The sequence below is a fragment of the Etheostoma cragini genome, chromosome 23, assembly GCF_013103735.1.
Source record: "Etheostoma cragini isolate CJK2018 chromosome 23, CSU_Ecrag_1.0, whole genome shotgun sequence".
NCBI classification, from domain to species: domain Eukaryota; kingdom Metazoa; phylum Chordata; class Actinopteri; order Perciformes; family Percidae; genus Etheostoma; species Etheostoma cragini.
The window spans coordinates 10,111,774-10,125,181 of record NC_048429.1 but is presented as its reverse complement, the minus strand read 5'-3'; the positions used below and the strand labels follow the sequence as shown (position 1 = coordinate 10,125,181).

Below are 13,408 nucleotides of genomic sequence, written 5' to 3'. Positions count from 1 at the left end.
TGCTGATACAAAAGCAAGTAAGATGATTGTGAATGAGCTCCTGGCGACTGCATGCGGAGTGGACCCATGGTGCGTCAAAGTGAGAAAGATGACAGACAGAGAGACAGAGAAATATGAAGCCACACCAATGGCCGTGCTCTGTGAATTGTGTACAGAACTGTTGAGAAAAAAAAAATACATGTCTGAATCTACTTTAGCTTTGTCTTTTATGTGAAGAAAGAAAATGATGACCATGGTTTAGAATGGTGCACCGATAACATTGACAGAAAGCCGCTAAAATGTTGCTTCTATTTGGAAACAAGGTCATAAACACACTGTCGTTATGGGTGACAAAGGAATTCATTTTTTCCAGTTTTCTTGTTTTTAGTTAGTAGTTTTGGCCCAAATTATAAAAGGCCAACATCATGTACTACCTGAATATTGTGTACTTTTACTTTGCCAAATAACATGTTATGGGTGCATCTCTGAAGGTATATAAATGATTATCTACTTGCCAATGTGTCGGCCCACACACAGAGCGTTCACATCATGAAGGTTCAATCACAAATGCTGTTCAAGGAGGGAGGATAAAACCATTCTCAAAGAGATGTTTTCAATATTGTTTTTAAATGTCTAAACAATGGATTTATAGTCCTCCAGCATTTGTGAAAATAGCAAATAAGATAATTATGAAAGCTAATTTTCCATTGATGATTCCAGTGTTGTCAAAGCCACAAAACTCTATTGACAAGATTAGATTTTTTAGATTAAAGTTTCAGATTGGATCTTCACGATGGTGAATACTCTGGAAACCAGTCTTCGCTGAATAAGACCGAGAGTTAATGTAAATAAGAAAAAGAAGTGATCTTCACTGGAATCAAGATAATCTATGTTTTATGAAAGAGTATGGTTTTCCTGGGCTAAAGTGTGTGTGTGTGTGTGTGTGTGTGTGTGTGTGTGTGTGTGTGTGTGTGTGTGTGTGTGTGTGTGTGTGTGTGTGTGTGTGTGTGTGTGTGTGTGTGTGTGTGTGTGTGTGTGTGTGTGTGTGTGGATTTACTTCCTTTAACGGATTCCTTTATGCAAATGTACACTTGTTTGATCGGTTTAATAGAGAACACTCTTCCTTTTACTTTGCCGGCCTTATATTCAGAAGGGAGATGATAAAGTAGTAAGTGTGTTTTTTCTTTTGGGCAATGTAAAAGCAACCAAAAGGAAGAAAAGTGAGATGCGGGATCAGGAAAAACTTTCTGATGGAAATGTACCCCCCATGCTTTGGCAGTTGGTAAATCATTGCCCTTGGTATCACTGCCTTAACACGAGAAAAGCAGGGATACTTCAACAGCTTTGCTTCTGCAAAAATTGTAAATGATGCGATTGGTGTTTGGATTAATTGCCAAAATATGGGATCTTGCTGATAATTCCTGTTGGAGTTCATTATGTTTCCATTCAGAGCTTCCCAGTGGAGTGCCACTCCTGCTTTCAGGTGTGTTTAGTCCCGTTGCTGAGTTGGCCATTTCAGAGTGAAGGGATTATTCTTTAGCAGAGCTTGGAGGGATTAAAGAGGAGTTGGTGACTTCACAGTAAACTAAATACTTGGCAGAATTCTTCTGGCTGTGTAGTGTTCCTACCACATATTTAAATCTAATGTTTCTAATACTTGGGTTTATGACTAAATACATTCAAAATTAACAACATTTCCATCCGCTTCAATTGTATTTTGTGTGTTTAGTGCTAATGTTGCCATGCTAACAGGCTAAACTAAGATGGTGAACATGGTAAATGCCATACCTGCTAAACATCCACATGTCAGCATTGCCATTGTGAGCATGTTAGCATGCTGACATTAGCATTAAGCTCAAAGTATCTCAACCCGCTAGCATAGCTGTACACGGTCTCTCTAACACTGTTAAAACTCCAGGTAATCGTTTATCCATTATTCTTTGCCTGCACACCCTTTAGACTTTGTTATCCAGTACTGGAGTAACAACACAACAACAGTTCTTTTCCAGTTATGGGGGTGCATTTTAGTAAAACTCAGATTTTACTATTTTGATACTGTCTCAGTTCTTACCTCAGAAAAATATTATTTTGTATGACAGTGGGGAGAAAATATGTGAGAAATATTGCAGTAAATATCCTTATTTACAAACAATGCGGCCATACTGCCTTCTCATTTGTACATACAACTAGTTTGATAAAAAGCAGAGAGGCAGGTTAGGGAGACAACCACACTAGATAGAGTGGGTGGGTGTGTGCGTGCGTGGGTGTGTAGTCCTGTGTATATGCATGATGTGTTATGGATGAAAAAACGTTTGTGAATACTTTTTTTCTTTCTGTTGTTGTTGTTTTACTTGTATGTATATGTTGGTTTTCCCAAATTCTCTCCCAACACAACTGATATTTTAACTAACATAACTTGCGTTATTGTCAACAATACATTGATTAAAGATGCCACCCTGTCAGTTTGGAATGGTTGATTTATTTTACCTTCTTTTGTATAGGGAATGATTTAAAATACTTCACATGTTTTAGTGGTTTTGTTTACAGATAAAATACTTTATATGTCCTCAGCCATTAATACCAGGGTCTTTAAGAGCCCCATTTTGGGAAAGTATAACCCAATTGACATTAAGGTAACATTTTCTTTCCTAATCATTTTCTAAGACGTTTCCCGGAAAGAGGAATGTAATTTGGTAAAATAATTATCGGAACATCCTTGGATAAAACCCAATTAAATATTTGTTAAATATTTGTTGAATTTTTGCTTATCTGGAGGCAAATTTCCCATTTGCATGTTTAGCTGACCTGTTGTGAAGCCTAAAATACTCTGTAGATGAAGCCGGCATTTAATTGCGATGAATAAATTGGAAGTGTGTTGATTTAATCCTGCTGCTATTTTCCCTGTGATTGTACCAAATTAAACACTTCTTTCCAGGAAACTGGGAATTCTGTTACAATTAGAGCTGCGTTGAAAAGAATTTGAGTTATTTTTCTACGTAATGTCTGTCTTCAAAATACAACATCTCCAAAAGAAGATGCCGCTGTTTTTGAGGAATAAATCTCAGCTCTGTCTCACCATAACACTTTTGGATAGTTGCGGTTTTGCATTTCCATACAGTTGGTTGGACTCGGCTGAAATGTAAATTGCAACAAATTAGCATCTTCATTTTGACCCTTGTTACCTAATGAACACCCCCATGTTGTTAACAACACCCCGCCCCGTTTTTAATGCAAGCTTTGTGTTACAATTTTGAAGTCTCCAACCCTGAATCGAGATAACCCAGATGATGTTATCAGGGTTACTTTTTCCAGACTCTGAAAAGCTCCTCTAGAGCTACACAATACATTGTACAACTGTTATTACAGGTTTAGTAGTTGTCTTTTTAGAAAATACAGTATTCATTCTGCCTACTGTAAATACAATCAGTCCATAGAGATTAATATTTCTGTAATCAGACATGATTAATAAACATATTGTTGCATGTAAAATCGGTGGAGCTCCCCTTTAACAAATTTGGGTTCAAACAATCTCATGTTAGACATGTGATACTCTTATCAAGTAATCTTGTGAAATGGCCCTTTATGGTAACTCGGTCAGTTGCAGCTCGTCTCTGAGGTTTTCTTTTCCTTGGTTGAGAGTCATATGACCCATTAAGCACCGAAGAGGCGTTTCACGGTCCCAGTGAGTGCAAACTCAGCAAGAAGGATCATCCTGCGTATCTGGCGGATGGATCCGATGAAAACCCTCTAGGACACTTCTGATGCCTTTTGTTATTCTGGCTGTAATGTCTCCTGGTGTTACTGTACGTGATACTTCATTGCTTATACTGTTCCTGCATGTTTGTTCTCCTTAAAAGATTTAATAATATAGTTTTGTAGTTTTTTTTTTCCCAGCCAGTGGGCCAAAACCAAACTGTCTTGCAACAGTGTTGAACCCATCACAAAGGGTCACGCTTTTTCATTTAGCATCATTTTCCTGGAACTAAATGATGACATGACGCCACCAAAAGCAACGCGTAATTTGGCACACTTTTCGCTCTTTATCCGCGACATCGCCTGCGCATTTTGCGCATCACAAACTGGAGCGCTAGACACTCGTCTTTCAAGCCACACTGCAAAAAATGTGCACACTTATCATTTTGTTCTTTGATGTTTGTTGTTCAAGATTCCTGAAACTTGTTAAACTGTAGTTTCAGTAAGTTGAAACATGTCACCTGTGTGGCAGAGATGTGATTTAGAGCAAAGTTTGGTTGGAGAAGTTACTTTAAAACACTTTGGACTGATCATTTTTTGCAGCGTCGGCAGTAAAACCACGTCATTCTGTCAAACAACTCCCCTTTTTCCTCCCTCTTGGACCAACATCCACAGTTTAGGAACAACTGGATAAAGATTTTTGCATCAAGAACAAATCATGATGACCGGATTTCGGCTGAACTTATCGCCGCTGAAGGAGCCTCTGGGCTTCGTCAAACTGGTGGAGTGGGTAAGTTAGATATGCACTAAATACGTGTGTCTGTTTGTGTGCGTGTGTCTTACCCAAAGGCCATGGAGGTTCAGTCCTTTTCTTGGTCCTAGATTTTCCCTTTTCCCGGCGATTTTCACTCCTGAGAGTAAACGGTTTACATGACCATGACTTTTTTTAGACAGTCATAAAGGCATATCTGAGTTTTTACATTTACAAGAGTTAATAAAATACATGCATTAAGTTAATAAATAAAGCAGAACATTTGTTAGGCTTTAGCATACAATAATCAACACCCTAATACCCAATAATACACCGATTGTCACAATGGGGATGTGGCAGTAACTCAGTTGTAGGGAGTTGGGTGGAGAATAGGACGGTCTCTGGTTCAAGTCCCCTTTATGACCAAAGCGTGGGGTGTAGATTCGTAGCTGTAGAGATGCAATTGCATTGCCAGGTGCTCTTGAGCAAGGGACTGTACCCCCACCCCACATCTCTTCATTTGTGCATGATTAGGTCCTGTAGGCCTGTTAAGGAAAAAAATATCAGATTTAACTTGACATGTCTGTCCTATAATCCATCCAGATCTTTAAGGTTCATAGATTGAAAGTGAAGATAAACCGTTGGACAAAGAAAACTTGGCTGACGTGAGTTCAGCTGAGTTTTGTCCAGCGGATCATTTTGCTGGTTGCATGGCCCTGTCCTTCACAGGACACAGTTATAGATTAATGCATCCTTCAGCAATAATTTACCACGGAATAACTGTGCAGCTGGCTGCTGATACACTCCAGTTTTGTGTATCATGAGAGGACAACAGTTTGTCATGGAAAGTCCAGTAATCAGTTTTGCTCTACACAACTGGGTCAGAGGGGTAATGAAGCTCAGCTACAGTTTCTCTCAGCTGTTCTATTTTCTCATAACGCAAACACACACATACAGAGCTATAGAGCTTCAGTAACACAGTCATCTGACTGTGTGTGTGTGTGTGTGTGTGTGTGTGTGTGTGTGTGTGTGTGTGTGTGTGTGTGTGTGTGTGTGTGTGTGTGTTCCATAGCATTGGCCTTATGTAATCCATTTAAATAATGCATGTAGAATACTTTATGTCTTGTTTGCAGACTGCAGCAGTGAATGTGTGTTTTGTATGTGAGTTTCAGACGTATATTTAACACAGCAGTTGAATGGGAACAGCGAGTTGATATCATTTTTAAAGTTCTGACAGGTGGTTCATCACTACCGCTGCCCTTGAAATTGGAGGGTATCCAGCAGTATGCTTCTTCTAAAGTCCAACATTTTCACCCCATGTCCATTTACCCTGTAAACATCTGAGTCATCTAAATGGAAATTAGTTTACTTGGCACATGAGTGGTTTAGCCTAAACTCTCATTCCTCCCTTGATATTATCGCCCACATAGTAGTAAACCGGAAGAAGAGTTCGCAGTAACAAATGCTGTGAGGCTGCCCCATTCACTCAACATGTTGAATAATGATGATAAATATATTTGTCTTTTTGGACTTGTGATGGGCTCTTTGCCAAAAGAGGGAGAAAAAGGTTTCTTGGGCTTTTGAAGGAAACGGAATGACAAGATGGGCACACATGGTTGTTGGTCGGACTGACCTTGACTAAATGTCCACTTTTTAAGAACACTGCTGTTTATTCTGTTCCAACAAGATATTTCAGATGAATGAGGATATTCATCTTCACACATTCATCGTTGTTATTATAATTTTGTACAGCTAAAGGATCCTTCTGACCAGAAGCAATATTTTTCCTTCATGTCCACTTTTATTGTTTGCATTGCATACAGGAACCGGTAACTGAACTTCTATCACATATTGTGAGTGGTTCTATGTGTGCAAATTGCTGTTGCTGTTTGGTTATAAGATACCGCCTGTGCTTTTAATTTGACAGTGTCTGGAATGTCCATAAATTGGTGCTGTGTGGTTTGCAGATGTGTTGGATGTCTGTGATAAAGTACTGGCAGCTGTTTGTCCTGCCAGAGTCTTTGTCAGTCGCCGTGTTTAGAGAAGGCGCCACCTGTAGCCTTCATTAGGACTACAGGGTGATATTGGAAGCTTGACAACCTTTTACACTGTCCGACAGTGTTTGTGCAGTACAGTTTTAGGCTTGGTTTAAAAGTGAAATTAAAGCCTAAAGCCTGTGTGTGTGTTTGTGTGTGTGTGTGTGTGTGTGTGTGTGTGTGTCTGTGTTTTTGTTTAGTTGGAGAGTGACAGAATCGGTGAAACAAGAATGTGAGCAAAGTAGCTTACTGTGGTGTGTGTAGCCAGACAAACAGGAAGTGGAAACCAGTGACATCTGGAGAAACATCTGGATAGAGGCCTTGAGGTGTGTGTGTGTGTGTGTGTGTGTGTGTGTGTGTGTGTGTGTGTGTGTGTGTGTGTGTGTGTGTGTGTGTGTGTGTGTGTGTGTGTGTGTGTGTGCGCAGATCTACAGTAAATGTGGCCGTGCATGTGGGTCTTGTGTGACGCTAACGACCAAAAGTTGAAATGGCCTGACATAAGCATTTTTCAAGGGTGTGGGTATGTGTGATACTGCTGTGCTGATGAAACAGAATTCAAGAGGTTAGTTAAAAGTGTTTCTTAATAAATGTACTCATAGATGAACAGACAATTGTGCATATGCTTCCCCTTTGTGTATTAATCAACATGAGGTGTGAGTCAAAGATCATTCCTTTGTCATATGATGTAATCCACTTCCTGTCAACTGCATGCTGTCTACTATAACGAATTACCTTAAAAGTTTTAATTCTCATAACCTGTGTTTTTTCAATTTCATTTTGATGATTTTCTGACATGTTAAATGCCACATTTCAGCCTTTAATGTTGCAGTGCAAATGGGACAAAGATCATCTTAACCTTAAATGCCGACAAACTAAGCAACTAGCCAGTGGAACATTTAGCTGCTAAATAATCACATATTTCTGTTAAACATGCTAAAAGTATAATGAAGATTAGACTAACATAAGTCAGGAGCCCGGAAACACAACTCCAAACGAATGCTAATAGCCTCGAATAATATGATCTGCCTACTGCAGCTTGAGGGTGAAGCTTAGCAGCCGCCAGCCTGACTAAAAGAATTTAGTGTGTGTTGGTTTTAAGGAGAGTATTAGTGTCACATGGTTTACACTCTGAATCAGATGCTTTCTCCCCTGAAGAAAGAATTTAGAAGCTGAATAACAGCATTAGTTGGCGGCAATACAAGTCACATTTTATTTTATTTGTGAGAAGTCTTCCAAATCATCACTCAAACAACACAGTCATATAAAACCAAACATGTATTGCTGTTTTAACATATGGTGTTGCTGGATGACTTCAGCAACAAATGTTAAAGGTTCCATATTATGCTCATGTTCAGGTATATACTTGTATTTTGGATTTCTATGAGAACGTGTTTACATGCTTTAATGTTATAAAAAAACATTATTTTTATCATACTGTCTGTCATACTTGTATTCACCCTCTTTCTGAAGGCTCTGTCTCTTTAAGGTCCCCTCCTGAAAAAAAGCCTAGTCTGCTCTGATTGGTCAGCGTTTCCGGGGTGGTGATGGCGCAGTGAATATGACACATGTGTTTTGTGTGGGAGAGCTGGGTTCAATTCCCACAGTGATCCATCAACCAATGTGTCCCTGAGCCAGACACTTAACCCGTAGTTGCTCCAGAGACGTGCAACTTCTGGCATACATAGCAATTCGAAGTTGCTTTGGATAAATGACATGGAACGTTTCCGGGTCTTCCACATCTGCGCTCTTGGAGTACCGTTATTGCAGTCAGGGGATTGTAACGGCACTGAGTTGCACTTTCTCTCTCTCTCTATATATATATATACACTGTATAGTTAAGTATAGTTGTGTATACACAACTGTATGGAAGTATTGATGGCTTGTTTAAAGGCATTAGGCATGTGCGAGCATTTCTCTGTGAATTCGTTGTTTTGTTTACTTTCACAGGATTAATAATGCACCTCGACCTGCTTTATAATCAAAAAAGACATAGAAATTTTACTTTTTATAACTACCTTAAAAGATTTGGTTTAGATTGGGTATTTCTATCAGAGAGAAGCAAATGTAAGACAACTGATCTTGTAAAAGTAGTTAAGTAGTGAGGTTTATTTTCAGATGTTTGTTAGAGTCTGCTGATGCTATGTTTTCGGTGCCAAGTTTTTTTCCGGGTATGAAATTCTTGTGTCACACTTTCAAACTGTATTTTCCATGTAGTGTACTGACATGTATAAGTTGGAAGGATCATAATCAAATTATGATTAGTATGTTGATTCCATTTACCAGTCAATATAATTAGTGTTTTGTAAAGTAGGTTCATCAGAAAGAATGTATGAATATCTTCCCCTCCTCTTAAAAAAATCTCCAGTATCTTAGGTTTCTTGATTTTTATATTATTTACTCAACTCATTTCCCTATCTCTCCCTCTCTCTTGTCTGTCCAAACAGCTCACGGCCATATTTGCTTTTGGATGCTGTGGCGGATACTCAGGGAAGAACATCATATCTCTCTTCTGCGGCGATGGCACGAATGAAACTCTCACTGCTAACTTTCACTACCCATTTAGGTGAGAATCATAACACACATTTTGGTGATTTTTTAAAGTCAGGAACAGGTTTAAAATATCACTTACCATCAGTTACATAATTAATTTCAAAAGCACCACCTGCACAAAGGGATGATAAATTCATTATAGTACTGTATTTGAAGAAATTACCATCTAAAAATCTCCTTGTATCTTGGCCAGGTTAAGCGAGGTCCCGCTCATCGAGGGAAACACCACTTTGTGTAACCACTCTGTCACAACGACACACATGGTGGGAGACTCGGTCTCCTCAGTGGAGTTCTTTGTGGGCATCGCCATCGTTTGCTTTCTGTACAGTATGGTGGCTCTTTTGGTATATTTAGGCTACATGCACGTCTACAAGGACTCTGACTTTGGACCCATTTTTGTGAGTATCGATCTTGCTGGCCTGTTTCCCAATAGACACTGTAATCAAGAGACTTGTAGCTTCTATCTGTAGCGCTGATGTGTCAATCCTCGTTTCCAGGACTTTCTGATCACAGTGATACTGGTCTTTCTGTGGCTGGTGTGTTCATCAGCCTGGGCAAAGGGCCTGCAGAATGTGAAGGATGCCACGGACACTGGAGGCATCAGCGCCACGCTGGACGTCTGCAAGGGGAGCAACATCACCTGTGAGGTCACTGAGTTCGCCAGCCTGCGGACCCTAAACATGTCTGTGGTGAGAAAAAATACAGAGCAGCTTTAGAAATGACATTTTGGTTACACTAATCTCAGTCCGCATTCACTTCAACTGGCGTTAATTTCCATGATGAAATCCAAATCATGTTTTACTAGAAAGGATATTTACATCCTATATACAGTGAGGAAAATAAGTATTTGAACAACCTGCTATTTTGCAAGTTCTCCCACTTAGAAATCATGGAGGGGTCTGAAATTGTCATATTAGGTGCATGTCCACTGTGCGAGACATAATCTAAAAAAAAAAATCCAGAAATCACAATGTATGATTTTTTTAAACTATTTGTAAGATACAGCTGCAAATAAGTATTTGAACACCTGAGAAAATCAGTGTTAATATTTGCTACAGTAGCCTTTGTTTGGAATAACAGAGGTCAAACGTTTCCTGTAGTTTTTCACCAGATTTGCACACATTGCAGAAGGGATTTTGGCCCACTCCTCGACATAGAGATTTTCTAGATCAGTCAGGTTTCTGGGCTGTCGCTGAGAAACACGGAGTTTGAGCTCCCTCCAAAGATTCTCTATTGGGTTTAGGTCTGGAGACTGGCTAGGCCACGCTAGAACCTTGATATGCTTCTTCCAGAGCCACTCCTTGGTTATCCTGGCTGTGTGCTTCGGGTCGTTGTCATGTTGGAAGACCCAGCCTCGGCCCATCTTCAATGCTCTAACTGAGGAAAGGAGATTGTTCCCCTAAATCTCGCAATACATGGCCCCGGTCATCCTCTCCTTAATACAGTGCAGTCGCCCAGTCCCATGTGCAGAAAAACACCCCCAAAGCATGATGCTACCACCCCCATGCTTCATGGTACTCATCATTCTTCTCCCTCCAAACAGGGTTAGTGGAATTATGACCAAAAAGTTCTATTTCGGTCTCATCTGACCACATGACTTTCTCCTATGACTCCTCTGGATCATCCAAATGGTCATTGGCAAACTTAAGACGGGCCTTGACATGTGCTGGGTACAGCAGGGGAACCTTCCGTGCCATGCATGATTTCAAACCATGACGTCTCAGTGTATTACCAACAGTAACCTTGAAAACGGTGGTCCCAGCTCTTTCAGGTCATTGACCAGCTCCTCCCGTGTAGTTCTGGGCTGATTTCTCACCTTTCTTAGGATCATTGAGACCCCACAAGGTGAGATCTTATATGAAGCCCCAGTCCGAAGGAGATTGACAGTCAGGTTTAGCTTCTTCCATTTTCTAATGATTGTTCCAACAGTGGACCTTTTTTCACAAAGCTGCTTAGCCCTTTCCCGCCTTGTGGAGGTGTACAATTTTGTCTCTAGTGTCTTTGGACAGCTCTTTGGTCTTGGCCATGTTAGTAGTTGGATTCTTACTGATTGTATGGGGTGACGGGTGTCTTTATGCAGCTAACGACCTCAAACAGGTGCATCTAATTTAGGATAATAAATGGAGTGGAGGTGGACATTTTGAAGGCAGATTAACAGGTCATTGAGGGTCAGAACTGTAGCTGATAGACAGGTGTTGAAATACTAATTTGCAGCTGTAGCATGCAAATAAAAAAAAAAAATATATATATATATATATATAGATATATATATATAGATATAGATATAGATATATAAATATATATGTAGAGATAGATATAGATATAGATATATATATATAAAATAAAATCAGGGTCATTGATTGTGGCAGTGTCCCATCCTACTCAGTTTATTCTACTAAGCTAGCAGATTTAAGCAGAAACATTAAGCAGCCTGACTCTGTCATGAGTCATGAGACACTGAGCAATAACACTTTCATTTTCCTCAGACACTGTTGCTATAGTCTGTTCAACATTTTCTGTGTCACAAGTCCAAAGCAAATGAGTTGGAATGAACACAAAAATGGGACCACAGTGCAAGTCCTCAAACTGTCCAAGAATGTGTGGGTTTGTGATTGATTTCAAACCCATCAGGTTTCAAAATGTTTTTGTTTGAGTTTTAATGTATCATCGCTCATCACATACAAATTCACAGATTTAAAGTACATGATAAGAAACCTCCTTTATTATATTATATTATTATGTGCTTCCTAGTCATATTAATCTGTGGCTTTTTTTTTTCTGTCTGCATTCTTCCAGGTGTTTGGCTACCTCAATATGTTTGTGTGGGCAGGCAACGCCTGGTTTGTGTACAAGGAGACCCGTTGGCACTCCCAGAAATTCTCTTCTCAGCCCGGACCTGGAAGGCAACAGGTCCCTGCACCCATCTAACATATACAATATAAAGCAACACATACACACAGTCACATACATGTACAGAGCACACACATAACAGACACAATTTGAGCACACGCACACTGTATGTGCATAGAGACATTATTACACATAAACACAACGAAAGCTCTGTGAAAATGATGAAGAGAAAAAAGAATGAAGAATAAATGTATAGGTAGTCAGTTTAAAATTGGATAGATTTGGATATGTATTGGATTTGGACCTTATCAACGCAGTGCCAGCTTTGTAGGTAGTACACAGAGCTGTTTGTAACCCAAAATGTCATATCATTCCTCGCACAATCATGGCATACTTGAACTGAGAACAGTTCTAAAAGCAATGTAAATTTCCCAAAAGATTTCCTCTGAAGGGCTAAGCAGCCCTGCAGCAGGAGGAGGCTGGGAACAGAAAAGGTGTTCTAACTAAGGTTTCATGTATAGATTAGCCTTTGTTATTTTCTTTTATTTTTTACCTGTTTTATATACTATACTTAGGACGAGAGGTTTCCTCATTTCTCTGGTCCATTTTTAGGACAATGGCTACATGTATTATGCTTTCTTATATACTGATGAATGTAAGGTACTTTGAGCTTGTCTCTATAAGAAAAACCAAACCACAAGGTTCCTTAATATCTGCCGCAACAACTACTCAACACACCGTTCACACAGGCATTCACACACACTGGTGGCAGAGGCTGCCATACAACGTTTCACCTGCACATCAGATAAACACTCATACACATTCACACACCCATGGCGCAGCAACAGGAGCAACTCAGGGTTTAGTGTCTTGCCCTAGGATACTTTGATATGTCGACTGCAGGGGATCGAACCAACGACCTTTCCGATTGGTAGATTGGAAACTGCTCTACCGCCTGAGCCACAGGCGCCCAGGGTGATCAGTGTTTTCACTGTAACAGAGAGGGTGAGACAGTTGTCTGTAGTGCATTTACCATACTAGTGTAGAGATGTCCTCTTTTAGTGAAGCACACTGATGAGATGAATAAATATGGAAGTCTTTATCCTTCACCAATTTAAGGTAAATCTGTGCAGGCAGGGAGACTATATATCTATATATGTTAGATATATTAAAACTTGAGACATACTGTCAATAGACTGAGTAAAATGGCCTCCAACCCAAATATCAGGAAGGCAGTTTGTACGTTCAGTGTATGATGTTCTTATCACAACATACACAGTTGCTCATATGGGGCTTTTACGATATCTTATAAAGCACTGTGAGAGTGTTAATCCACAACAAATACTTGATTGAAAGTTGGCTACTTAATTAGTTCAGGAAAAAGTTGCAGCCAAAGTTTGAGATCTTTCAGTTCCTCTGTCGCCGACGGCTTTGATTTATTTTAGTCTCAACTAGGGTACCAGATGAAGGTTAGAGCCTTCCTTGATTGAGTTGAAATTTTGAATATAGTCGTTACTTTTCCATCAGTTTTTTTCTGCATCACATAAAA

At 39.7% G+C, this 13,408-nt stretch overlaps 1 protein-coding gene across 1 annotated transcript; it reads left to right on the top strand.

The window, feature by feature from the left end:
- The first annotated feature begins 4,341 nt into the window (after window positions 1–4,341).
- Window positions 4,342–12,574, top strand: sypl1 (synaptophysin-like 1). Its single transcript, XM_034862966.1, has 5 exons — window positions 4,342–4,462; window positions 8,904–9,022; window positions 9,203–9,407; window positions 9,507–9,698; window positions 11,806–12,574. The coding sequence occupies exons 1-5, from the start codon at window positions 4,391–4,393 to the stop codon at window positions 11,935–11,937; spliced, it is 720 nt and encodes a 239-aa protein (XP_034718857.1). The 5' UTR covers window positions 4,342–4,390; the 3' UTR covers window positions 11,938–12,574.
- Window positions 12,575–13,408: the final 834 nt, after the last annotated feature.